We start from the raw sequence: 27,881 nt of genomic DNA, 5'->3' as shown, positions 1-27,881 counted from the left end.
ACTAGATTTCAATTTACATCTCACAATAAGGAAACACATTATTTTTAAAATACATTTATTATTTATTTATTTTTTGGCTGTGTTGGGTCTTCATTGCTGTGCGCAGGCTTTCTCTAGTTGCGGTGAGAGGGGGCTACTCTTCGTTGCGGTGCGCAGGCTTCTCGTTGTGGTGGCTTCTCTTGTTGTGGAGCACAGGCTCTAGGGTGCACGGACTTCAGTAGTTGTGGCGCATGGACTCAGCAGTTGTGGCTTGCGGGCTCTAGAGTGCAGGCTCAGTAGTTGTGGCGCACAGGCTTTGTTGCTCCACGGTATGTGGGATCTTCCTGGACCGGGGCTCAAACTGTCCCCTGCACTGGCAGGTGGATTCTTAACCACTGCGCCACCAGGGAAGTCCCAGGAAACACATTATTAAATAAGACAACCATAATTCTACAAGTTTTGAGAGACAAATGGTTATTTTCACAGGGCAGAGCTACAGTTTTCGAGGACTAGATATCTCACAGACTCTGTTGCAGGAATAATATTTGCTGTTTTTCTCTGTAGCTGTAGGGGCAAAGGAACAATTTCCCTCCTTTTTTATTGGTGGTATTTCTTTCACCAACCATTAGAAGCACTTATGGCTTGAAGAGCCATCACTAGAATTCCAAGAGCTAACACTGAAGGAAAAAGAGGAGCCCTGAATAGCCACAAAACTCTAAATAAAGAAAGGAAAGGGGCAGAAAAGGAGTGTTAGCCGGTGTTATATAGAGTAGGTAGTATTTTGCTTTCTTGAGTAATAAATAAGGGCCTTTCTTGAATCAACAAGAAAAATACATACAATTTAACAGAAAAATTCAGCTAAGTATATGAAGAGGCTGTTTAGAGGAAAAGCCATACAATTGTCACCAGTAGAAGGCATCTCATCTCACCCTATGTAGTAGCTGAGGAAATGCCTGAAGACAGAACCAAGATGATTTTTTCAGTGATTAATTTGCATTTTCTCTAATGCACAGAAAGTAGCCGGTCAGGATCCATAGTCTCTATGGTGTGGGCTCGTGAGTATTAGCCTCAGTAGCTTAAGACAGGTAAAAGGACAGGTTTACCTCAACCGTGAAAAACTCACGAGGCAGGTGTGGATTTGATACCTTTGAGCAATGTCTTGTGTACCAAGTATTTACAAAATATGTGCTGAGATGACTGAATAAGTTGACTTCATGCATAAAAGTATTCATGATAAACCAGTTAAGAGTTGATAAATGTCTAGCACAAAGAGTTATTTTTGTTTTAGAGGAGTTGATCTTTTAACCTTCTTTCCCCTACCCGCCCCCCACCAACTAAAATGAGATATCGGAGGGATTTCTAGCTAGCAAAGAGAAAAAAATGTCTTCTGTATGTTAAAAGCATTCCTTTCTGTCCTCTACAGCAGGAGGGCATGTATCCACCTCATTCAGTGTAATAGCTATTATTGTTTGAAAAGTTAAAATGACAGTATCAATATGGGAGGATATTTTGTAAGTCAGGCATGGTTTTCATTGCAAATGTGAAATGTGGGTGTTATCTGCATTATAAATGCCCTCCTCTCTAAGCAAAGAACCAAGAGTTACTTGTAGCTCAATGTCCTGATTATAGCTGTTTCTCCAACTTACAGTTCTGAACCCAAATGTGCAAGTAATGGTTCCAAGTAATGGGCCCCCAGCAGGGCCTTTGCACAGAAGCAGAGGAGGAACATTAATCAGGACAGTGGGAGGCACCAGGGCACCCCTACCCCCTTAAGTGCCTGTCACTTTGCCTAAATCGCACTATGGGTGGGGTTGGACGTGGCCCTGGCTTCTGTGGAAATGCAAGTCCACCTAGGTGAAGAAACGTACCAAACTTTGTCTCCTCCTCAGGTCAAAGCATGGGTGACTTGAGAGCAGGGCATTTGACAGAGAAACAAGAAGGGGGGCCAGAGCCATAGAAGGTCTCAAGTAAGACGCCTGCCTTGAGTTCAGCCTTCACTGCCGTCTGGAATTACATATAAGAAGCTATCTTTATGCAGGAGAGGTAAATGGTGGGCGTGGGGAGATGCGAGTCGGTCCAGTGTGGGCCAGTGAAAGGCGGCAGATGCTTGGTTTGGGATGCAGCTGTGCCCCGGATGTTCATTGGCTTCCCCGGGTCTCCAGACTAACTCAGGTAGAGACCTTGTTCTGCACAAAAGCCTTACAGAGATGCGGTGGGGAGAAGGAAATGGAACTGTTATTAAAAAGAAAACAAAACCAAGCCAAACCAAAAAAGAAAACCTTCTTCCTCTGGGTCTCCGAGGGCTTTTGAGTCACTCTCTGAGGATGGCTTGGTGAGGAAACTCACACATTGTCCTTTTCCTGCCCCGGGGGACGGGGTCTTTCTCTCTCTCTCTCTCTGGCAGATAGAATTGGTGGCCAGGGTTTTTCATCTGCCACTGCTCTTATGTTCTTGTGAAGAGACTAGAAGCCAATGAGAGAGGCTGCCTGGGAGAGGAGGGAAGATTGCAGCAAGATTGTCTGAGAACTTGCAGAACTTTCCAGGACCTACCAGGTAACAGGGCTTGTTCATCTCTCTACCTCTCTCTTTCCCCTTCCCTCCCTCTCCTTCTCCCTCTCACTGCAGTTCTCCCAGTAGTAATCTGTGTCAATCTGCACACTTGATCTTTCTAAGCCTCAGTTTCATTATTCCTAAATTATTAGGGTCAGGAATTACATACCCTAAAGCCCCAAATAACTGCAAACAGAAAATATTACTAGTACTATATTTTTCAGAACCTAAAATTTTGAACAGAATGAGCTCAGAGAGTAGCCCTTTGGTGATACTAGCTTGCTTATTTCTCACATTTGTGCAAAAGTGTATTCACATATGCACCTAGTGGCTGCTGCACCCACATCTGGGTGCATCTATAGAGTTCTCTGCATGTTGCTGGGTGAGGGAGGATAGTCTGACCCTCCTCCCTGCAACCTGCTCCCAGAAGTCATAGGATACCCTTTGAAGAACGGGCTGAAAACTTGCCTTGCGATTTTAATCTGACTTGATGTCTGTTGCTTGTTTCTGTTGCATACACCGCTCAACTTGAAGGCAAGTTTCTGTTTTCAAGAGGGAAAAAGATTTCAGGAACAGGACTCAAGGTGATCTGCTTGGGTAAAACATGTGCTTTATTTCTGAGAAAGAAATACAATTTATTGTTTTGAAAAATGATTTAACCTGCTCATTGACCAGAATGGAGTTATGAGGGCGTTATTCCTGGAGGATTACCCTGCCTGGCACCCTTTGACAGTGACAGTGTCTCACCATGGCATCTTGTTTATGATTCCTAATCAGCGTGTCACCTTCTCCAACCCTTTCTCGTGGGGCCAGTAGGGAGGAGATCCTGAATACTTTTGGCAAATGAGAGTAAGATAATCTGCCTGGGTTTTGGCCCATTTCAGGCCAGTTTCAGCCCATTTCACAATTTTGCCAAGGGTGCCTCTACCTTTCCTGTCCCCACGTGCTCCTTTCAGCCCTGCCCAGTGGAGATGTTGCAGGAAGTGGGGCTTCCCAAGGGTGGTAGAAGGAATCACCTTCTTTCCCTGTCTTTGGAAGGAGCTGTTCTCTAAACTGGTCCAACCGTCCTCCAAGTGTAGGGAGAGAAGTGTCTAGCAAGGCCAGGTATTTAGTAACATTTTAAATGAATGAATGGAAGGATGACGGCTCTACAATAAGGGAGCTAGGTTGATGGCCAGGAGGAAGCACGATGATGGTGATGTCGGGAGGGGACTAATGTGGCGACAAGGGCACAGGGATCTGCAGGGGACAGAGCAGGGGAGGGTGTGCAGCTGGGAGCCGGTGGCAGCCTTCTGGCCAGAGGTGTGGCTGTTTGGACTAGAGAGGGAAAAAAAATCCTCAAAAAATAATTGAGAAAGATGGTTCTTGAGAAGGAGCCCCTTTTTTCACTTCCCTTTCTGCTCAGACTAGACTCAGAGAGAGCAGCAATTTAAGCCTCTCATTCTTGTTCCAAGATGGCTGGCTACCAGTCGCTTGGCCATACACATCATGTGAGTAGCGCTGCTTGACCCGTTCCCGAGGGTCTGAGGGGCAGCCAGAGGGGAATATCCCTCGCAGCACACAGCGCAGGCGGCACATTCTGGTCCTGCCTGCACTCCCAATCGGCCGGGAGACACCGTGAAGGGGTTGCCATCTCTCTCGGATATCCCTTCAACCCACAGCCCTGGGTGCAGGTGGCTTCGCATCGTTGCTGTATTCCTCGTATATAAAAGACGTGGACATTGTTACCTGATTTCTCTGAGTCCAGGCATATCAGCTCCAGCCCCACTCCAGCTCCCCTTTCTGCAGCTCTTTCAGCATCACCTTCTCTGCCCCTTAACATTCATCTAGACACTTACCTGGTACCAGCCTGGTGTCCTCAGATGCTTGGGAGCCCCTCCTTGCTGGTCCTCTCTGGAGACCACCATTCAAGATGATCCAAGGGCAGTACATGAGAAAAGTACAAGAGCACCTTGGTTTCAAGATCATCAGCACAGAAAATAAGCTGATATCTAAAAATCACCGCTGTCCCCATTTGCCACCCGCTATGCAATCACATCTTTAAAAAAAATCCTCCCTATAGACTTCGTGCTTGAAAAGATCCAGCCAAAGATGAGAATTATTTTCAGGTTTGCTCCTTCTCCAAATTTCAACAGAGAGAATTAGCTGGATCGATGTATCAGTTTTCTCCAGAAAAACAGAACCAATAGGATGTATGTATGAAGAAATTTATTTGAAGGATTGGCTCACGCAATTATGGGGGCTGGTAGGTCCAAAACTTGTAGGGCAGCCTGGCAGGCTGGAAACTCAGACTTGAAGTCTTGAGGCAGAATTCTCTTTTGGCTTGAAAATACCATTAGAACGAATTGCAAGATATTACCGGGAAACTGTCTGATAGAAGCTGAGTTTTGACATTCAAATTAAAATAATTCTCAAGTTATTTATTTATTAAATTATTTTTCCTTCAAAGGTAATCACTGTGGCCAGTTTCAGAGGTGGAGAGGCTAGATAACATCCTATATGGTGTGATCCCAAGGAGCGTGGAGGAAATCTACTTATTCCAAAAAGTATTTTTTTTCAGTTCACCTGTCGTAGGTGCTGAAATTCCACAATTAGAGATTCATTCTTTAGCATTAACTGCTTGAGCCTTAGAAAATACTCTAAAACTTTGCACACAGCGAGGTCCTGATGCAGTTTTGGGAAGGGTCATGAAGTTCTTTCCCAATAGTGAAGCTTGAGTAGTCATCCTTGGGTGGGGCTGAGTGGCCCCACTCACTGAGCACAGGAAGTAGGAAGTAGGAAGAAAGACAAAGATCAAGAAAAAGGCATATGGGGGACAATGAAAGAAGGGGAGTGGACTGGAGAGAGATGCCCCTGAGGTAGCTACTGGTCGAAGACTATTTGAGCTGAGAATATGGAAGCATAGATCTTTGGTAACATAACAGCTGGTCTGAGCCTAACAAATCAGGCCTTCCCTCTGTTTACCGGATGTACGCTCCACCCCACTGCCCACCTGGGGTCATGACAATCTCCTACTCCTGGCGTGACCAACTCGTCCTGGTTTGCCTGGGACTCTCCCAGTTTCAACACTGAAGTTCCTTTGATCAGGGGATCTTCTCAGTCCTGGGCAAACTGGGATGATTCGTGACCCTCTCTACCACCATCACCATGGAAACTTAGGGAAGAACGTCTTTTGTGAGTTTACCCAAGGCAAAACTTTGCCAGGCAATCTTGAGTTTGGGTGCCAGGACTGAGACCCTGAAGACAGAGAGCCAGGAAGCCAGGAAATGACCAACTTCCTTATTTGGTCTTCTGGGTGGACAGCACTTTTTCAGTGCATCCTGTTAGTAGCTAAATACAGGTGGTGGGAAACCACGTGCGGTGCTCTTGTGTTGCGACTGTCTATATACTCTTTGTGAGGAAGCTCAGTCTAGTGCCAAGAATGGCTGAGGGTCAGCAGCCCTGGGTTTTAGTCTCGGCTCATCCATTAAATTATGTGTGACCTTCAGTAGTTGTTTTTTTCTCCCTTCAATCTCCTCACCTATAAAATGTGGTGTTTTGTGTCAGATGTTGCATCCGGTATGCAACAGTATACTCCAGTATACTCCAGTATGAACAATCTCTGCCTGTTTTCCATCTAGAACAAAATGGAGGGGCTTCAGAAGGGTGGAGAAGACACCTGCATCAAAGGTAAGATCTGGTGGAGCCCTGCACAACACCTGGGGACCATGAACTCAGCATTGGGTCAGCAAACTTCCCACCTGTAGTGAAAGGTACAAGACTAGAGTCACCTCAACACAAAGAAAATGCATATCCCCCAAGAAATAGAACTTATTAGGCTATTTGCTGTCATGCTCTCCTTAGTGAGGGTAACTTTTTTCAGATAAAACCCTGCCATCTTGTAAAACAGAGGCCAGGCAGGGATGGGAGGAGTTGAAAGTATGCGACTAACAATTAATTTAGTGGTCATAGGAAGCTCTGAGCATCAGAAAGCCTTCAGGGTGGGAACTGAATAGGGAGAATGTTCTGGAAAGGGTGGAAAAATTCAGCATCCCAAAAGGAGCGATCCTAAAGACTTTGGCCAGCTGGCATGATTTATTCCACCACCCTGCATGACTTCCCTTTATTCTCTACGTAAGAATATTTACTCTGAGCCCAGCCCTGTGGTGGGAAAAGAGAGTGTGATAGCCTTATTGATCCAGGGATGCTATTTCTTCTAGGTCTTTTCCTTTTTATCTTTTGTTCTCTTCCTCTTAAAAAGGCATTTATTACTCTTCTTGTCACTTCAGGCTGCTAAAACAAACACCATAGACTGGGTGGTAATCAACAAATATTTATTTCTCACTGATCTGGAGGCTGGGAGGCCCAAGATCAAGGTGTGGTAGATCTGGTGTCTGGGAAGAACCCACTTCCTGGTTGCTGTGTCCTCATCTGGTGGAAAGAGAGTTCTAGTCTCTTTCTTTTCTTAGAAGGACGCTAATTCCATCATGGAGTCCCATCCTCACGCCCTCATCTAGACGTCATCACTTCCCAAAGACCCAACTTCCAGATACCATCACATTGACGATTAGGGTTTCAGCATATGATTTTGGGGGGGGACACATTCAGTCCATGGCAATGGCACATTAACTTTTTGTGTGCTCTGACAGGTGGAGGAGAAGAGAGCTTAAATCCAGGATCATTTTGGTTGAGGATCATCCTGGCGGGCAAAACAGGCGGCGGGAAAAGCGCCACCGGGAACAGCATCCTCGGCCAGCCAGTGTTTGAGTCCAGGCTGGGGGCCCAGTCGGTGACCAGGAAGTGTCAGGGGGCCACAGGCACGTGGAACGGGAGGAGCATCCTGGTGGTGGACACGCCCCCCATCTTTGAGGCGAGGGCCCAGGACCAGGAAGTGTACGAGAACATCGGGGACTGCTACCTGCTCTCGGCCCCGGGGCCTCACGTGCTGCTGCTGGTGACCCAGCTGGGGCGCTTCACAGAGCAGGACGTGGTGGCCGTGACCAGGGTGAAGGAGGTCTTTGGGGCGAGAGCCCTGAGACACATGGTCATCCTGTTCACCCACAAGGAGGACTTAGCGGACGGATCCTTGCATGACTACGTAGCCAACACAGACAACCTGAGGCTGAGGGGCCTGGTCCGGGAGTGCGGGCAGAGGTACTGCGCCTTCAACAACCGGGCGTCCGGCGACGAGCGGGGGGAGCAGCTGGCCGGGCTGATGGCCGTGGTCGAGGGGCTGGAGAGGGAGCACCAGGGCGCCTACCTCAGCAACGACCTCTTCTTTGATGCACAGCGGCTCCAGCAGGGCGGGGGCGACCCCCGCGGAGAAGGTCACGTGCGCTACCTGGCCAAGGTGCGGTCGCATGTTGCAAAGCAAAAGCAAGACCTGCAAGAGGCCCAGAGAAACTGTGCCTTCAAGGCGCTCCTCCGAGTCAAAAACTGGATCGTTGTGCATGATGAGCTTTGTGTTTGTCTTGTTTGGTGCAGCTTACTTTTTCTTCTTATTCTGCTGATCATCTGGTATCATCTTTAATTCTCTGTCTCATCTGTTTGTCAGAGCCTTTTCTAAAGTATCACCTCAAGGATTCATTGTTCATTTCAGAAATAAATTCTCTTGGTCTGCAGAGGTCATTGTTTGTCATCTCTGCAGCTCCCATCTTCCTTGTAGATTTCTGGCTTGGTTCATGCCTCCACCACCCCTTCAGTGAAGCTATGTGCCTCAGAAGAAGATGACAATGGCTCAGTTCCAGGGATGCCTGGCTGGTCTATATACAATCTCATTTTCTTTGTAGTGAGCAGCTCAGGCATAGGCCTGAGACCCAATTCAGGCCAATGGGAAGTGAGAAAAAGTCTGCAGAGGTGGGGCCAGAAGGTTTCTCCTTGCCCAGGAGAGACCCCCATAGAGAGTCAGTCTCTTCCTCCTCTGAGCATTGTTGGATCTGAGTGTAATGCTTGGAATGACAGCAGCCATGTGGCTACCGACCTGAGGTTGAAGCCAAGCAGAATGTTGGAATCAACCCGAGCCACCGACTCAACCAGCCCTGAAGCTTGCACTACCTCTGGATTTCCAGTATGTCAGCCAATAAATTCCCTTATTGCTTAAGCTATTGGAGTTTGGGGTCTCCTTTACCTGCATTTGAAAACATTTGAACTAATGAAGAGTTCTCCATATCCTTTAAAAAAAAATCCTTAAATCTATCAGAACTTCCCTGTTTTCATGCTTCCTGTGAGTAAGTGAATCGAGACTAAATAAACGAATTTCTCTTTTCTTGTTCCTAGTATCAGGAAGGACCTCCCTCTACAGCTAAATTTCCTGCTTAGAGTAGACATTCACTGAATCCTGAAGAAATTGAAAAATCCCTAGAGTTGTATTATTTTGGAAATGACAAAAGGAGGGGGCAGAGTAAATGGGACGATCCCTAGGTGGGTCTTTTCCATGCTTCCTTTATCCTTTGAGGGAGAAACAGAGCTCATATCTGAACACTTTCCAGGGAATTACTTTGGCAAACATTCATGTGTGAGTAAAGGTTGAGCAAAACCCTTTCTCCTTCTCTGCTGTAAAATATCCTTGGGTTAACCCTCCGGCTTTATTCCTCTTGGAAATCAACAAAGGTGGAATGTCGTCTGGATTACTGGGCAACGCGGCTCCTGGGGAAAGAGATGACTTCTTGGTGCGGCGAGGCCTGGGAATGGACCATCTACACACCTGGAGGGAGACCATCCTCCTGCAGCCCTGCTCCCTAATACTTTCTTGGGCCGAGTTTCTGCCTGGTAGGGATGCCCTCCCTGGAGGGAGGATGAGACCGCCCAGCCCAGAGGGCTTCAAGGACGGCACATCCAGATCCAAAGTCTGCCTTCCTCTGCGTAGACCACTCTCCCTCTGAGGGTCCGGGACAGTGCAGGGAGCCACTGTCACAGGGCGGCAAGACGGAAACCTGGGTCCTTCCCGACCTTGCTGCTAGTGCCCACACTGTGTCAATTCCACCCCGTCGGTGTCGCCCCTCCGCGTTCTCTCCTCTCCTTTCCCACGCCTCGTGTCATGGCGCAGACTCTGATGGCCAAGACGGAATTCTTTTCTTCTTAATGTTATCCTTTGTTCTCAGGCTTACACTTATTTAGTTCAATGGCCACATTGCTGCAGCATGATCTTCCTAAAATTCCTAACTTGCTTAAAAGCCTCGGGGAGATAGCCCTTGAACCCTGGGGGTGACGCCCAGGGCCCCGCCCAACTAGGTCCCTCCCTTTATCCCTCCTACCACGATTCGCATTCCCCTCCTTGAGCGTGGGCTCCCTCCTCCTGAAGTGAGTCCCGGGAGGGAGGGGCCGGCACATTCCTAGAAGCCCAGCCCCACCCTGGCTAGGTTGCCTCTGCCCACCCCCCAACCCCGCCCCCGCCCCCGCTCCGAGCCCGCACCCTCCTTCTGGCTGACACATTTCTCTCATACCCATTTTTATATGCCTTCCTCCCCCTACCGCGCTGAGCATAAAGCCCGACACTCAGTGCTCACGCAAGTGTTGGTGGAGCGGGGCTGAATGATGTCAAGGAAGGGAGAGACCAGGTTAGGTCGGACCGTTTGGGAACACTGCATTGAGGAGGGGGTCCTTGGTCTGAGAACGCAAGAGTTCCTTGGGGTTTCAAGAGTTTGAGGAGCTCAGACAGAGCACTCCTTGCACAAGATTGGAATCAGTTATGGGGTAGCGCTGCAGAGACCAACACGCACCTTAGTACCAGCGGAGGTTTGGAGAATGACGCTTGGGCATCCCAGTGAGTTCCTGAGATTCACTCTAGCATTCATCACTTGCCCATCCAGTCACAGGCTGCCTGGGACGACTGCGGGTCTCCCCTACAGGGTATGAAGCGGGGGTTGGGGGCGGCAGCTATCCCAAAGGAGAAGTTCGGAGGGGCCGCACAGGGCCCTCCTCATCGGGTTTCCTGTTTCCACTGACTTCGTGACTTCCGCTCAGACTTCACCCCAATGTCTGCCCTCTTCTCTTTGCTACCATTGAAATGGGCAACGCCACCCTTTCCCCAAATTTCTACAGGTATCACACACGATTGTGCTGACTTTGGGGTTCAAGATGTTCCACTACATCGCAGCTCAACCCATGATGGAAAACTTCCTAAGATGGGGGTTGGCTAACGGCAGGCTGCAGACCTAATCCAGCCTGCCGCCCGTTTTGCATAACCTGTGAGCTAAAAAAGGGCTTTTACATTTTTTGAAGGGTGAAGAAATCAAAAGAAGAAAATGTTTCACATACGAAAAGTACATGAAATTCAAATTTCATAAAGTCGTATGGGAATGCAGCCTCGCCTGTCACTTCCATCTTGTCCACCGCGGCTTTTGCGCTGCAAGGGGACAGTTGAGTGGCTGCAATGGAGACCAGATAGTCGGCTAAGCCTAAAATACTACCCTTACAGTCTGGCCCTTGCCAAGCCCCGCTGTAAGAAATTCCAGTTCCTTAATTTCCCAGGCACTGACTCTGCACAGACCCCCTTCCTCTTCTTCCCCCTCACCCCCAGGCCCCTCTTCCTTTCTCCCTCAGCCTCTTCACGCCCCAGAGACCACCCCCGCCCCCCACCCCCTGCCGAAATGTCCTCATCTTTCTCTCTTGGGGGGGGGGGTTGCCTTTTTTTTTTTCCCACAGCCTACAAGGAAGTCAGAGTACATTTGTGAATAAAATAAGGAATTCCACTACCAGCTTTTAATATAACATGTTTCTCTCCTCAACAGCAAGACTGTAAAAAGTAGGTCACAGAGGTGAGATGCTCACACAGGATGACGGTCCACTCACTTTCCTTCCTGCAAGCTCCCTAATATTTCATGACTGTATCCAGTTAGTTTATTATTTGCTTTCACCATTTTTAACAAGACAAAAAGGGGATTTTTTTCTCCTTTGGATTTTATTTACCTAAAATGCAGCTGAAGAAAACGGATGGTATGTCTGATGCAAGGAAGGGAAATGGAAAGTGAAATTACCTGAAAAGCAAATAAAGTTCCTTATCAACATAGACAAAGATACTGACTCTGAAAAAATGGAAGCTGATGGCAGGTATCATCTGAAAATTCTCAGCATTCGTGAGTACTACACAAGCTAATTAAAATGGCAAGAAAAATCAAAAAGCATATAACAAGAACAGCAAATATTCCGATGTGAGAAATGATCCAGTTTTTGACTCGGAGGAGCGCCTTGAAGACACGGTTTCTCTGGGCCTCTTGCAGGTCTTGCTTTTGCTTTGCAACATGCGACCGCACCTTGGCCAGGTAGCGCACGTGACCTTCTCCGTGGGGGTCGCCCCCGCCCTGCTGGAACCGCTGTGCATCAAAGAAGAGGTCGTTGCTGAGGTAGGCGCCCTGGTGCTCCCTCTCCAGCCCCTCGACCACGGCCATCAGCCCGGCCAGCTGCTCCCCCCGCTCGTCGCCGGACGCCCGGTTGTTGAAGGCGCAGTACCTCTGCCCGCACTCCCGGACCAGGCCCCTCAGCCTCAGGTTGTCTGTGTTGGCTACGTAGTCATGCAAGGATCCGTCCGCTAAGTCCTCCTTGTGGGTGAACAGGATGACCATGTGTCTCAGGGCTCTCGCCCCAAAGACCTCCTTCACCCTGGTCACGGCCACCACGTCCTGCTCTGTGAAGCGCCCCAGCTGGGTCACCAGCAGCAGCACGTGAGGCCCCGGGGCCGAGAGCAGGTAGCAGTCCCCGATGTTCTCGTACACCTCCTGGTCCTGGGCCCTCGCCTCAAAGATGGGGGGCGTGTCCACCACCAGGATGCTCCTCCCGTTCCACGTGCCCGTGGCCCCCTGACACTTCCTGGTCACCGACTGGGCCCCCAGCCTGGACTCAAACACTGGCTGGCCGAGGATGCTGTTCCCGGTGGCGCTTTTCCCGCAGCCTGTTTTGCCCGCCAGGACGATCCTCAGTGGGGACGAGGCTGCAGACCGCGTATGTTCTGTTCCGCCTAATAAAAAAAAAAAGAGTTTTCCGTGTTTTACTAAGTCAGTGGTTTAAAAAAATTTTTATTTTATCTTGGAGTTTAGTTGATTAACAATGTGTTAGCTTCAGGTGTTCAGCAAAACGATTACGTTGTACATATACATGTATCTATTCTTTTTCAAACTCTTTTCTCGTTTAGGTCATTTCAGAATATTGAGCAGAGTTCCCTGTGCTATACAGTAGGTCCTTGTTGGTAAAGTTAGTGATTCTTAAGATTTTTAGGTCACGGACCTTTCATGGTATCTCATGAAAGCTATGGACCTCTCTCCCCGCCAAATAGTGATACTTAAATACAAATGTTTGCATACAACTTTAGGCGGCTATTGAATGGCAGGAAGCCCACACTGGGAGGCCGAACTTGCACCCATAGCCAAGAGTAAGAACTGCTACACTATGACGGATGCTCCGAGGACTTCATCAGGACCAGGGAAAACACAGCTTTTCAGAAAGAAAAGTGGTCCCTGTGCTTTTCCAGGGATGGTGCTTAGGCCAGTTTCATGCTAAATAAATGTGAGATTAGACAGAGGCGGAGGATGAGAAGTCACAAATGAGAAACTATTATCACCTCTTTTTCACCCACCAATTAATGCCCAGGCACACAGACTGCTAATCACATTCATCTGAACCTTGGGGGCAAAGGAAGTCTCAGATGTCAGAGCTCCAGTGACCTCCCACTGAGGACCAGCTGAAGGTCCCTGAGTTTCTGCTTTTTGGGTGGGGAGTCGGAAGTGAGCCTACAGAAGGCTTGTCGTTAAAGTCAAGGACGGAGTCTGACAGATGACCCTGGATCGGTGGCTGAAGAAGAGATGATAAGACCATCATGTATAAGAAATACATGTGTTGGAAAGATCGCCAATTTGGCTGATAGAATTACAGGAAATTAGAACAAAAGTGGTGTTGTCGAGGGTGACACTGCATCAAGAGCTAAAATCTTCAAGGGATGAAGAGAGTGAGAATCCAAGGATTTCTAGAGCTCTTATGAGCTCAAATAAATTCATTTTAGGCTCCTAGAATCTGTTATTGTTATTCCTTTTATTCTGTGTTGGTTCTTCTTTTCCTCTTTTTTTAGCAAACACGATTACTAAATCTCTATGGGGAAATTTTCCTCTTTTCAGTTGAGTGCAGGCAGGGAAGGATATCGTTTTCACAATTCGTTTCCAAGTCCCCTGACTTCTGACTTGAAGTTTCATTTCCTCATTTCCCATACATCACGGCACAGGGGAGAGCTTCACACTCGGGTGTGTGTGGGTGTGATGATGGTAGGGAAGATAAAGAACATGATAGCTGCCTTTTTCTTCTGCAGTTGAAAATAACTGGGTTTCTTTTCTGTCACTGTGTTTGAGGTGAGGGAGAGGAGGAGAGAAAACAGTGACTCTTCCCTGATGCCTAGAGCTCTTGAGAATTTGGAGGCTTTCTTACCTTCAGCCATAGTCCCGTATCTGCTCCTCTGAAGCCCTTCCATTCTCTTCTGGAATAAAAAAAGGAAAGGAATAAAAAGCAAGTGTCCATATGGGACTTGGTAAGGCCTGAGAACACCTCTAATTCAGACAGCCAAGAATAATTATCCTTAGATGAGGCATTTCCATTGCTAATTTTCTAACTTATATTTTACTTTCCAATATCCATTTATAACCTTAAGCAACCCAGGTGATGCTAGGTTATGTTAACACAATGAACCCTTGCTTTTTCCTCATCCTATAGGAAAGCAAGAAATGTTTGAAAACAAATCAGTTGATTATCTCCCCTCTACTTGAAAAGACATGAAATAAAGAAAGTCTTCTTCTATGGAATGAGAAGCAGGACTTTTTATTGTTTTATTATTATTATTATTATTATTGGAATCAAAGTAAGCAAACTTGCTAGACTAGAGAATAAAAATTGCCTTGCTGTAAATGACATCGGTTTGTTTGAAGTACTGGCCATTTCCAGTCCCAGAAACTCTTTGTATCAGATGGATATCCCAGTAGCAAAGAGGAAAGTACAATGTACCTTCCAATGGGAGTGTGGAATTGGGGGATCCACGGCTCCTTTGAGGATGGACATGAGAGGACGAAGGGAAAGAGGGCGGAGCACGGCCACCATCCTCCCTCCCCTCTGAGCAGCTGGTGGAGAGAAGCTGGTGCCATGACTGAGGGACAGAGTCAACATTCAGGACAAATTCAAGATAAGTTCATTTCCTGCTCAGTTTTAAACCAAATGTCTTTCCTTGTGGGTCTCCCAATACCCACTTAAAAAAAATTCCAGTAGATATGACCAGAAACTGGCAAAACTATGGGGATAAATGTTTCATTCAGATGAGGCATAATATTGTGTCATCCTTCTTGGTGCTAGAAAAGGTAAGCATGCATTAGAAAAGGCAAGCATGCAATATGCCACTATAATTAAGATGATCTCTGAGACTGTATTTTATTTATTCAGTTTTAAAGATTATGCAGTTATGAAACAAACATTTTAAGGGGAGAAATACACAGAGTAATGAAACAAATGCCCACTATTTGCAATGAACAGATCTAAGTATTTTGGCATTTTTACTGCTGCTGTTCGGTTTGATTGAAAAAGTTAAATCATAACACATATAGTTCCATTTCTTTATTTTTTGACTCCCCCCAACCGGTCTCATTCTCCCTCTTCCCTTCAGAGGCAACCAATATTCTGAGATACAAATGTATGTACAGGTAATATATAGTACTTTTTGGTATTTTAATCTTTTATGTCAGTGACATTATTTATGTAGCACTTTATCCAACTCTTTATTAACAAACATTTGGTGTGCCAAAATACGTGCTTGCTACTACAAACAATGCTGCAGAAGAATCCCCCCCCCACGTCTCCTTGTGCACATGGACGATTCCTCTGGGATATATAGTTTCCACCTGACAAGATACTGCCAAATATGACTCCAAGAAGCTTGTGCTGAGTCATACTGGCAGCAGCCACGGGTGAGAAACCCCCAAATCTTCACTTACGCTTGGTGATATTAGATTTTTAATTTTTGGTCACCCTGATGGGCATATATTAGGATGTCTTTAACTGGTTTAAAGGTGCATTTTATTGATTAACATTGAATTCAAAACGGTTTTCATAGTTTATTTGCTATTCAGGTTGATTCTGTTATTTCTACCTTTTTCACATTTTTCTATCCACTCAGTAGGGAAGAATAGAAATGGCCGTCACTAGGGAAACCATCCCTTTTCACATTATTAGAATTTATTAAGGCAACTTCCTTCCTTCCTTTCCTTTTCCTTCTGCACCACTTTCCTTACCTTAAGCCCAGAGAAGAGCATTTTCCTCACCACATTCTCCCACATGCTGTCCTTGCCTCTGGTAAATAATACTCCAGCTTTTGCTAAAACTGCTCAAATTCTCTGACATCTTTTCTACTTCAGATGACAGTTTCTATATATTGGAATCAATATATCGATGTGGTAAAGACGATGACGACAGTGGTGACAATGTTGATGATGAACTTCACCATGGTAATAATCCTCTGTGCAGCCATTTGTAATTTTCAAGTTTCTTTCATGTCCATTCTTTTAATTGTTCTCCTAAATTCCCTATGATGTGATCAAGATAGGTATTAAAATTTCTATTAAAATATTAGGAAACTGAGCCTCAACTGACCTGCCCACGATCACACAACTGCCATGGAGCTAAGACCAAAAAATGGCTCATTTTGCCTGTGTATTCTCCTAGATTTATCAGGGTGGAAAAGTGATTATAAAGTCAATGAACCTCTTGGAACACCACATACCATGCTGCCATCCATGGTCAGGACATAAACTGAGGCAGACAGGCTGGAAACTTACCCTAAAACTAACAAAGAGAACTGTATTGCAAAATCTTGAGTGCACGTTTTCAAAAAAAAAAAAAAAAAAAAAAGATTATTCAAAGATAAAATTGCAGGGGGCAGAAGTTGCTCGGAATGGAAGTATTTCAGTTTAAAGCAATCTGGTGTTTTCCCATGACTTGATGATCAGTGTGACCCAAACGGAGCTCTGTGGCTGTCATAAAAGCCAATCAAAGTTCAGGTTACATTAGCAGAGGCGCACACGGTCCTCCTGAACCGTCTTCTGAGTGGGTCAGGCTGCCGGGGGAGACACGTCCCACCGAGGAGTAGATTTTTTTGGACAGATATTAACAAATAACAAAGTGTGCAGAGGCTAGTCCGAAAGGATATTGATGGAGATGCTAAAATGAGTCCTAGAATATTAAAAGGACAGAATCAAGCCTAGGAAAAGATCGGGAAGCATCCTAAACCGGAAGGAATGAGACACGTGTCAATCACATAGTAGACAGAAGTGGGAGAATCAGGAGTGGAGGCAGATTTCTTCTCCACAAGGAAAACCCTTTTAATCTTCCCCCAGGCGGGATCAGGAATCATGAGAGAGTCGCGGGCAGTATGCGAGCAGAGAGTATAAGAGTATGTGACAGGAACAGCAGGAGGATCTAGCTTAGGTAGGAGGCTGGAGCAAATGAGCCTAATGTACCTCCTGATTTTTACATTATACGAACCTGATTTTATCTTGACGGTACCTTACTTTATCAAACCCTTGGAAAGCAGGCTCTCTCACGCTGTTTTAGGAAAGATAAAAATATTTTCTGTCTGCCTTATTCATATTCTCCTTCGCCCATCTGCCCCCTCCCTCTGTTTCCTGGTATCACTTGTTTCAGAGTTTAGCATTGTGATTTCATAACGCGGCTCTCACAGGAGGTTTAGCAGACAAAGGGATGGTTCCTGTACACACTGGAATCTGTCTGCCATAGGGTCGAGTTCGACATCGTGTCGTAGGAAAAGTGTGGGGTATTTGGGGGCGAATGGGCTGGTTTTCAGAAGATCAGTAGGACAATTTCACTGAGAGGTTTCGTTTGGAGCACGTGGCTCAGTGAGGGTGGGAACATAATGATCCCCTACTTGTCCTGTGGAGCCCTAGGAATAGATTCCCGGTACCCAGGCCTCTCGGGGGCATGGTGCTTGTCAGGGATTGGGTGGGGGGGCTGGTACGGGGGAGGTTAAGAGCTAAAACTGAGACGTACGCCCCTCCTAGTTGGGGCACCTGGTGAGTTTCAGTTTTCTCATCTGTCAAATGGGATGAGAATCTTAGTGAAGCTTTATGAAACCCCGTGAAGCTTATGAAAGTCAGAAGAGCTAAGAAGTTGGCAACTAGACGGAAAAGGCCTCCGCGCTGTGGAAAGCGATGGGCCGTGAACGCGGGGTGAGCGGTTCCCGAAGCCGCTTCCCTCCCGCTAGGAATCCGCGGTTGCCCATAACGCTCACCATCGGCGCCCCGTTTCACTGATGGGAGAGCCCAGAAGTCTGGTAACCGGTGTCAGATCCCACGAGGAATCAGTAGCCCTAACTCAACCGCGGGCTCCAGGACCCCCCCCCCCACCCCGGGTCTCCACCCAGGACGCTGGGACCCCCGCCGGGTTCCCCTTACCAGGCGCGGCGCTGCGGCCTGGGTGCCGGCGGGTCGGCGCGAGCGCGCGGCCGAAGGTTCCAGGGCACGGCTGCAGGGCAAGAAGGAAAATGGGGCTAACGGAGTGCGCCCCCTGTCCCCGCAGCTGGGGACACCCCCTCCGGATGGGGCGAACCTGCTGCCGCGGAAACCGGAGAGCCGCGAGTTCGGAGCGTGGTGCCCCCCTAATGGGATGCTTCCTGTCGGAGCCCGCGAGCGCCCCGCCCCCTGCCGCTTCCTCTTTAAGACGTGTGGAAAGAAGTGATGTCTGGAGCGTGAAAGAGAAGAACACGGGCCCCAATCCCCCCTGTTCCCCCGTTGCTAAAGGCCCCTGTTGCCTCCGCGGGCGTGCGGTGCTCTCCGGCCACCATTCCCGGAAGATCACCGTTTCATCTCTCTTGTTGAGTCCCAGTACCTCTCACTCTAACGCAGACCCCGCTGATCTGAGTCTCCCTGTGAAAGCACCTACAAAGAGATCTACCGAGAAAAGTAGTTATTTTCTTTGGCGCAAGAAAGAATCACTGGCTTTTCAGGAAGGAGGACTTCTCTACCTTCGTGAAAAGCTGGAGCCCAGATGTGGAACAGGTTAGAATGGAGCCTTCCTCCTTTCCAGAAACTCCCCAGGGCTGGGAGTCAGAGAGTGACTACCCTTGTCTTTCGTTTCTTGGGGTTGGGTGTCTCTTCTTGGGTGTGTGTGTGTGTGATTTTTGAGGAGTGGTAAGCAGTTCTCTTCAGCGTATCCATGAGCTATTTCGCTAGCATGTGGAAGAATAGATCTTAGGTGTTTTCAGATGTAGTAAATCCGGGGATATACACGATTTAACACTATTTCCAAAGTAAAAAGGAGTGCCTAAAATTAGTGGTATAAAGAGTGAAAGGAAATATAAAATAAACAAGAATTGGGCCAAGAATGAGATTGAATGTAAGGTATAAAAATAATTAAGACCCCAAATAATAATTAAAAGAAAACATTACCTCATTTTGGAAGATAACTACTTTAAAAAAAAAAAAAAGAGGTAAAAGACAAATTTAGAAAAAAATCTCAAAATATTTTATTGCTGGAATAAGCAATCGCAAATGCAGTCGTATCAGAAAAGGCAAACATTGCCACTATCAGATGAAGGCTCCCAGGGCAGAAAAAAAGAGTCTTGGGTCATAGTCTAGCTCTGGCTTCCCCAAGGAGTTATAGGAATTCCTCTTCTAGGGAATTCAATCCATAGGGTATTCTCTGGAAGGAGTAGTGGCATCTGCCCAGCCAGATGATGAATATTGAATATTGTACAAGAATTGAATATTGTACAAGACTGAATATTGTACAAGACTATGTAGGAGGGTATGCATTGTTTGAAATCTTCTGCTTGAAAAACTCATCATGGGGGCTTCCCTGGTGGCGCAGTGGTTAAGAATCCGCCTGCCAATGCAGGGGAGATGGGTTCGAGCCCTGGGTCAGGAAGATCCCACATGCCGTGGAACAACTAAGCCTGTGTGCCACAACTACTGAGCCTGCGCTCTAGAGCCTGCGTGCCACAACTACTGAAGACCGCGTGCCTAGAGCCCATGCTCTGCAACAAGAGAAGCCACTGCAATGAGAAGCCCGCGCACTGCAACAAAGAGTAGCCCCCTCTCACCACAACTAGAGAAAGCCCGCGCACAGCAACGAAGACCCAATGCAGCCAAAATTATAAATAAATAAATTCTAAAAAAAAAGAAAAAGAAAAACTCATCATGGCCAAAAACAACTCTCAGAAGTAAGTCAAATATGAACCTCTTTAGATAAAATGACAGCTGATCCAGGCAGCAGGGCATGGAAATATAAAAGAAACTTCATCAGCACACGATCAACGAATTTTTATTCTTGAAGAGATAAAAGAAAAGGTGAGGAAAAAAGAAAGAAAATGAGAGGACATGTAAGTAGTCGAGAGATATATATATATATTCACTCTAATAGACAGTTTTTGAGAAGTTATAGTATTTTGACCCTGTGTCTGGTTCAGGAAACTCTTCCTATAGGACAGTAAGGAAAAATAAGTTCCAGTTCTGATTTGCCACGTTTTGCCCTTAGAAAATCACTTGACTCTCAGTACATTACTTTCCTCTTCAAATAGAAGGCTGTTAATGATAATTACCCTTCATACCTCATGAGGTATTTTTCGTCATAAAATATTAAGGCAATAAATTGTTATTATATTATAGTGTTCTCTCTACGGCTTCTGTTTTCTATTTTATGATCAGTCTTGTATAATTTTGCTTTATGATCTATCTTGTATTACATGTGTAACATTAAATTGTGTACATTTAAAATTTTTTTGGCTGCTGGAGCGTCATGCAGGATCTTTGCTCCCGACCAGGGATGGAACCCGTGCCCTCTGCAGTGGAAGCGTGGAGTCTTAACCACTGGACCGCCAGGGAAGTCCCTAAGTTACATTTAAAAACCTAAAAATTGTGTCTTCCATTTACTTACGAGTCATTTTGCACAGTTCTAAATCTAAGGATTAGAAACTAGCAATACTTTAGAGAACAAATACAACTTTGTAAATATATTTGATGACTAATCATGCCGACCTTACGTTACCACTAGCTCCCAACTCTATACGTAGAATAATGTGGAGTAGTTATTATGATGAATAATAAATGCGGAGTATTTATGCGTGTGAAATTTATGTATTTATGAGGATTATTGTTATGAAAAGATTCTTCTTAGACTTTTTGTTTCTGTACTATATTCTTATGGAATTTAACCTACAAAGTGCTTTCACTCATGTTATTTCATCGTACATGAAAGCTATAAGGATTGATATTAATATATACATCTCAAGAAAAGCTGAATCCCCTTGTGCCCAAGGTCCTGCAGCAAGTTCACAGGGGACCGGCTTTGTCACACAAGCCCTCTGCACATCTCCTGCTCTTTCCACTGTCCCCCACAATGGTCCTGGTGATGCCCCAAGCAGGGTGTTTTACCCACAGATGTCAAGCCTTCCTCTGATCCTACACATTTCTATATGCTACAGTCTGCATGAGAATTTTACAATCCTAACACTCATATTTATTTTGAAAATCACATTTCCATTTACAAACAAGACAGAAATAATAAGCAATGACAGAAATTGGAGGGCGTATGTGGACACCCTTACGTGAGAAAACGAAAAATGAAAGAACAAGCAGGTTACAATCAACCCCATGGTAAGCGAAGTCTTTGGCTTACAACGCATGCTCATAGGCACGTGGCCCCGGATGGGCAAGCTGCAGACACAGGCAGTACCCCCTACGTCGGCCCCTTCCTGGGGCCCTCAGGGTGTGGAAAGAGTCCCTCCATGGCTGAGACTTCCTGCATGGGCCCAGCACGACGCTGAAGACAGGAATTGATAATGGACTTTTTTCCAGCCAGGCTTCACAGAGCCCAACTCCCTGACCCACTACTATGGCCCTCAGGTACCCCCCCCACCCAACTGCAGGCCACTCTAAGCCATAGCCATCCTGAGTCTCTGCAGGCCCTCAACCCGAGGTGGCATCGAAGTGCATGCGCATAGGCCCCTTCTCCACGTGGAGCTGGGATGGCCCTAGGACGCCTGCACACAACCTCCCGGCCCTTAGCACCCCTGAGCCCTGGTAGTATTGGGATATCTGCCTCCTCCTGCATCCACACCTCCTAACTAGCACGTGGCTGATAGAAAGACTTCCTTTAAGGTGTTCTGTCACGTTCAGAAATATAGAAATAAACAGATCCTAGCGTTTGCTTACACAAGGTAAGGATGGCATTCACGGACTTCTGTGGGTTGACCCATCCCCTGTAAAAACCCCACGGTACAGCCAAACCTAACCTCTGGTGCTCTGTGGCTCTCTGCCGATGACCCTGCCACCCCTCTCTTCTCCGTTTTGAGACAGGCGCTTTATTATTATTATTATTATTTAAAAACCCAGATAGATAACTACATTGAAGACATTGCATGTTATTTTCCCCAAATCTTACTTCATTTTGGACAAACATGAACCAGAATACATGCTAGAAAGTTGGAAACTGTGTTATTTTCAGTGTAGTTACATTTAACTTCTTGGTACTAAGCTATTGTATTGGTAAATAAACCGATGTATCAGAAGTAAGCATTAATATGTATGACTCTGACATCTCTTTCGTTGATGATAATAAAAATTTACAAGGATCACTGAAGGGAGATATCTACCCATAAGAACTAGAAAATATCAGGAAGAGAGAGTGCAGGCTATGCTCTGAATGTTTGTGTCCCCCTCCCCAGCATTTACGTGTTGAAAACCTAATCTGGAGAGGATGGTATTAGGAAATGGGGTCATGGGGAGGTTATTAGGTCATGAGGGTAGATTCCTCATGATTGGGATTAGTGCCCTTGCCAAAGTGCCCCTTCCATCAAGGTGAGGACACAGCCAGAAGTTGGCAGTCTGCAATCTCAGAGAGGGCTCTCCCCCAAGCCGGACCATGATTTTGGACTTCCAGCCTCCAGAAGTGTGAGGGATAAATGTCTGTTGTCTCTAAGCCACCCAGTCTGTGTTTGTTGTTGTTGTTGTTTTTTAATAGCAGTCCAAAGGGAGGAAGGCAGTGTCTAAACAAACAAACAAACAAACACAAGCTCAAAATAAAAATACCTGTTTTCCCTTTGCTATGAATCCAGTTTCTACTAAAAATCACCAGTCATTCCATTATTTTTCAAGAGAGGACCAAAACATCAAGCTAACTAACACGTTTCAAGGATGTTTTAAAATTGTACAACTTTATTTTAAAACTGTTTACTGGAGGAAACATGAAACTCTTGAAAACTCTGATTCCTTTGAAATCCCCCTTCAGACCCAAGTGTTCAGTTCCTTTCTTGCCAGGTTACCTGCAAGACTGAATATCACCCTGTCACGGCCTCTGGCCGGTGCCTGTAGAGCACGCAGAGCAGGACCAGGGCGCCCAGCAGGGTGCACACGCCCAGCTTACACCAGGTCCCCGGCGCCTTGGGCCACCGCCACAGCCAGGCCAGCGGCCAGCGCTCCCGCCGCCTCTGCGCGCAGACGGCCACTCGCTCCGCCACCCTGCGCAGCCTCTCCGCGGGGTCCGCGCCGCCCAGGGCCTGCGCCAGGCTGTACACGTCGTTGGTGTAGGCGGCGCCGCCGTGGTCCCTCACCAGCTCCTGCACCAGCCCCATCAGCGCCATCACCTGCGCCTCCCGCTTCTCGCCGGCGGCTCGGTTGTCGAAGGCGCAGAATCGGTCCCCGCACTCGGCCACCAGCTCCCTGAGCGCGCGGTTCTCGGTGTCGCGCACGTAATGCTGCAGCGAGCCCCCGGCCAGGTCCTCCTCGCGGGTGAAGACCACGATGGTGCGCGTCACGATGCCGTCCCCGAACAGCGCCTTCACCCCCCTCCAGGCCTGCTGGTCCTGGGCCGTGAAGCGGCCCAGCTGGGTCACCAGGAGCAGGGCGTGGGGCCCCGGCGCCGAGAGCAGGTAGCAGCGGCCTCTCTCGGCGCAGCCCGGGTCTGTCTGGGAGACTTCGGAGCTGAAAAGGTCCGGGGTGTCAATGATTTCCACCACCCACTGGGCCCACCTGCAGCTGCCCGCGGCGCAGGTCCGGGTCACCGACGTCGCCCCGAGCCTGGAGAGGAAGCGCTTCTGGCCCAGGATGCTGTTTCCCGTGGCGCTCTTCCCAGTCCCTGACCTCCCAGCCAGGAGGAGCCGCAGCCTGGGCTCCTGCAGGGCAGACTCGTCGGCTTCTGCACCTGTGAGCACCAATGATGTGTAAGCTCCCGAACCTGAAAGCACCTATCCTGGTGCCCGGGTCCCCTGGACGCCTTTGGACAAAGGAGAACAGAGTGCTTCGACTTTTGCTTTTCGGACCAACCCTTTACTGAGTGCCCTGGTCGGAGATTTGTGAGCTCCGGGGGGATCTCTACCCGTCTATTTCTTCCCTCTTTGACGTCACACATGCACCTGTAGGTGCTCCAGCACCTGGTGAACGTTTCTGTAGAGGACACCCCTGTATAATACAGGCCATTACTTCGTGTGACATGACCTGTCATCCACACTGCGCAGAGCTGCTCCCTATTTGACAGCTTCAGTGGCCTCTGCCATACATTCCCAGATACGCTGCCACTGAAGAAAGGCAGGAGGGGCCGTGGGCCTGGCCGTGAGGGCTGCCTGGTGTCCCACAGCCTGGGTCTGAATCACAGCCCCACCCCTGCCAGCCGTGTAACCCTGGGAAGCTGCTTAACCTAAGTGCTAAACCTCTTCTGCACAAATGGGATCAATAATGTAGCGCTGTCCTCATAGGGCTGCTGGGAGGATAAGATGAGACCATCTCTTCTTCCCTCCCTCTTGCCTTCCTCTTCCTCTCCTCTCTCTTAAACCTGCTGCCTAATAAGATACCTGGTTAACCCTCCATCCTTGTTCCCTAACACCTTCTACCTGGTGAATCATGTTCCCTCTAGTATACAGTTGGATTCCCTCTACATCCCCTTCTGTGGCGATCAGAGGAGGTTTATTCATTTTACCTTGGGGACAGAGGTGCAGGTTAGTCAAAGAACTCAGTATCTCACAGCAGGTCAGGGGCAGAGATCTAGGTCAAATGCCAGTCCCAGGGCTCTTTGCTGTTTCATCCCAGCATCGAGAAACCTCTGGGGCTTCTCCCTGTTCAGTGTTGAGATAGCCCGTCCCCCTTACTACCGGAGCTCATACCTGGGGGCAAACACGCATTGTGAGGCGTGTTCTTACCATAGGCGTTTTCTTCATCTCTTGCTGTCTTCTGTCCTCTCATGATTCCCTGAAAGTGTCCCCAACACAATTTATTTAGTCTTTCATTCGTTCACTCATTCATTCATTCATTCATAGGTAAAACTACCTACTATGTGTCAGGCAAAGTCCAAAATGCTGGTGACACCACAGTTAAAATGTCATAGTTCCTGCCCTCTCCGAGCATCAGAATTTAGGGAAGACAGTGGAAGAGCCTGGTCTGTGGTTGGGACGATACTGTGAGAACACTTGGTGAGCTTGTGCTGTCTTTTCAGGGCCTAGAAATGCACAGAGCAGAGGGGAGATGATAACACTTATTCTATGTCAATGAGTAAGCTTTTGATGTTCATTTTCCCAGGTAATTCTATGTCAGTGACGTAGGTTGTAGAAAATAAGTTTTCCCTGGAGATTCAGCAGCTGGGGGTGGGGTGGGGGGCTTTGGAAAACCCTGAGAACAAGAAAGTTTGCTCACTGACTTAGGACCTACCTTAGGGTTGTTGGCCTGGAAAACAAGAAGAAAATTGGAATTTTGGTTTTGGAAATCGGAAAACAGACGTTATTTCCCAAACTGGTCTGGAGAGCTCCTGTTCTCAGAGAACCGCATGACTTGGCTCGTCCTAATATGTCTACATATGGTGAGACAGGGGTGCTCCCCCCCGGCTCTTTATGTTCTTGCCTCAAACCTGAGGCTTCTCAAGGTAAAGTGATCTTACCCACTCAAACATTATTTAATACAATTAAACATTCTGTGGTCAAGTTTGCCTGATCACAGGAGCACCTGAACACGAGAGCACAGTCTCTCCTCCGTCTACTCCAGCCTCATTTCCACCTAATCCCCTCCCCAGTCAGCCCCTCCACAGAGAGCAGATTTCAGGGCCTTTTCCAACCCACCTCGTGCGTTCATTCCTAGGACCATTCATCCCACCACACATTTCTGCCTGAGTCCTGTCCTGTGCTTCAACGTCCATTTCAAATTCTACCTCTTCATGTCGCCCACCTGGTTCCTACAAGTAACTGTGTTCTCCCCCTACTGGCACCAACAACAAAGCAAAAGCAAAGGGAGAGGTTGGCTGAATAACCTGTCTCTGGCCAAAGGACTCAGATGGCAGGTTTGCCTAGAACTCAAACCAAAGCTGTCGGTGTTTCTGCAGTAACTCTCCTGCCGCTGCCCCCGGTTACACCCCGCCCAAAGCTTTCTGTAAAGTTTACCCCAGGGGTAAATCACATAATGTGATTCGTTATTTTGTGTCTAGAAATCAACAAACTCCCATAATTGACACCAAAGCAGAAATGAAGAAAGAGCCGCAAGGTTCAGAGCCAAGAAGAAAAATTTAGCTAAAGCAAGATGTCCTCGTCAAAGCTGGAAAGGAGGAAGTGAGTTACAGGGAATCCACAGAACTCTCGAGTAGGTGACTGGACTTTCCATATAGTTTGAAATGGGGGTTAAAATCATTTAAAATAATTTTCAAGAAGGAGGTGAGCTCCCACTGAAATCTGGGATGACAAATGGTTCTTAGTTATTGAACTACGTAAAACATGTAGAGTCCTGTATTCGGAATACTCTGAAAATTCAAAGTTCATGTAGTTCAGTGCCTCTCAGACTTGCTGTTTTTCAGAATTACTTGAGTGTTCTTTAAAAATGTCCATTCTGGGGGGACCATGCTCAGAAATTCCGATTTATGAACCTGATGTATCTGATGTAATCAGTCCACAAATCAGAGTTTGGAAACGAGCTATTTATTCAGACCCCTTCACTGTACAGATGATGAAATTGAGGTGTCCCTGCAGCTGGCGTGGGAGAGACCTGAATTAGGGAGAAGACATGTTAAGGGGTCATGCAGGGAGAGGGGTTGAAGACCTAGTTCTGGACCTCTTAAATTCCTTGAGGGTCCCCTCCTGTGGACAGAGGGGAGAGGGAGAATCTGGGGGGTGAATTCTGATGGTATCCTGACTCACCATATTGTAACTTGCTCTGAAGTTAGACTGCTTTGAGGGCCACAGAAATATCTTCTGCCTGTGCTGAAAATGCCGTTTGGGCAATGTTGAATGCCTTTTAAAATGTATTTTATTCCTAGATGTGGTTCCAGCACTCACTTCTCTTACTGTATGGAGGGAGTGTGGAAGGAGACAGGAATGTGTGTCCTCCAGACTGGAGAAGAGGCTCATAAACCTTCTTTTGAACTTCCTCTACTGGAAACTTGTGACATCTTTACAGATCTGGACGCCCCATCTTAATGGCTCCGGCTCTTACTTACCCGCATGGTGCCTGCTGGAACCCAGGTGCTCAGACAGTAAATGCTCTCAGAGCCATGTTCCTTCTGCTTGGTTGCAGCTCCTGTCCCCTGCCGGGGCTTGCCCTTCCTGGTGACAGACTCTGACAGGTGATCTGAGAAAGCCCTGATCTCTGCTTTCCCTTCGGTTGTGAGTGCGGCAGGCTGTTTTCTCCCAGTGTGCACAGAGGAAGTCTCAGACCTTTGAGACTCAGAGCTCTGGAAAGCGCAGAGGGAGGGTTAGGTGGTGGTGACGACTTAAAGAGACAGGAACATTCATTGTGGGCTTAAAGCATTTCCCTTACAAAACCTCCCTCCTGTTGTGACTCAAGTGGTGTGTGTCTCCAGCAGGGCCCCTCGATACCAAATATCTTGTCATACCTGAGGAAGGGAAGGGTGTTATAGGACCCCGAGGCCTGACTCTCCTTCTAGAACTGTTTAGTGATCTAATCTTCAATGACTTTTTACCCTGTAGCATTTTTTCCCCATATCAAATAAGTCCAGAGAGCCTCCTGCCCCAGAACAAAGAACATGGTAGCTTTTCTCAACAGCTGTCCATTGACTGGATACCCATGTGGCCAGTGCTCCTCTGGGGTCCATTCTGTCAGAAAAATCCAGAAGCAGAGTTTTATCTGAGAAAGGAAGTCTCAGCTACTGAAGGACTTGAAGCCAGCCGGTATGTTGAGGATGGATACCTTTACACAATTCCTAAATTAGCCTTACGAGGAGGCTTAGTCTGGTCATCTGTGTTGGTATCAGCAATTCTAGTTATTCTGTCTTCTCTCAAGAGGGCCGTGAGAGTGAGGTCAGCAAAAGAGCCAATGGTGTGGTGAACAGGCTACAAAAGGACTGGCCCTAGGACTGGTCAGGTCACCAACCTAACTCAAGCTTTCTGGAGTTGACTGTCCCTGTGTGTGGGAAGGAGG

The 27,881-nt window shown here is 47.4% G+C and overlaps 2 protein-coding genes across 2 annotated transcripts; one reads left to right on the top strand and one right to left on the bottom strand.

Moving 5' to 3' along the window:
- The first annotated feature begins 2,360 nt into the window (after positions 1 to 2,360).
- LOC137768625 (GTPase IMAP family member 5-like) lies at positions 2,361 to 8,038 on the top strand. Its single transcript, XM_068550172.1, has 3 exons — positions 2,361 to 2,532; positions 6,150 to 6,198; positions 7,158 to 8,038. The coding sequence occupies exons 2-3, from the start codon at positions 6,156 to 6,158 to the stop codon at positions 8,036 to 8,038; spliced, it is 924 nt and encodes a 307-aa protein (XP_068406273.1). The 5' UTR covers positions 2,361 to 2,532; positions 6,150 to 6,155.
- A 3,519-nt stretch (positions 8,039 to 11,557) lies between these two features.
- On the bottom strand, positions 11,558 to 27,128 carry LOC137768373 (GTPase IMAP family member 8-like). Its single transcript, XM_068549847.1, has 6 exons — positions 26,941 to 27,128; positions 24,668 to 24,716; positions 22,818 to 23,676; positions 17,934 to 18,219; positions 13,915 to 13,960; positions 11,558 to 12,460 (listed from the first exon to the last, which is right to left on the bottom strand). Exons 1-6 carry the CDS (start codon positions 26,944 to 26,946, stop codon positions 11,574 to 11,576), a joined length of 2,133 nt encoding a protein of 710 aa, XP_068405948.1. The 5' UTR covers positions 26,947 to 27,128; the 3' UTR covers positions 11,558 to 11,573.
- Positions 27,129 to 27,881: the final 753 nt, after the last annotated feature.

The sequence above is a fragment of the Eschrichtius robustus genome, chromosome 8 (assembly GCF_028021215.1).
Source record: "Eschrichtius robustus isolate mEscRob2 chromosome 8, mEscRob2.pri, whole genome shotgun sequence".
Lineage (NCBI taxonomy): Eukaryota > Metazoa > Chordata > Mammalia > Artiodactyla > Eschrichtiidae > Eschrichtius > Eschrichtius robustus.
The sequence above is the reverse complement of the archived record's forward strand: the minus strand, read 5'-3'. Positions and strand labels throughout refer to the sequence as shown.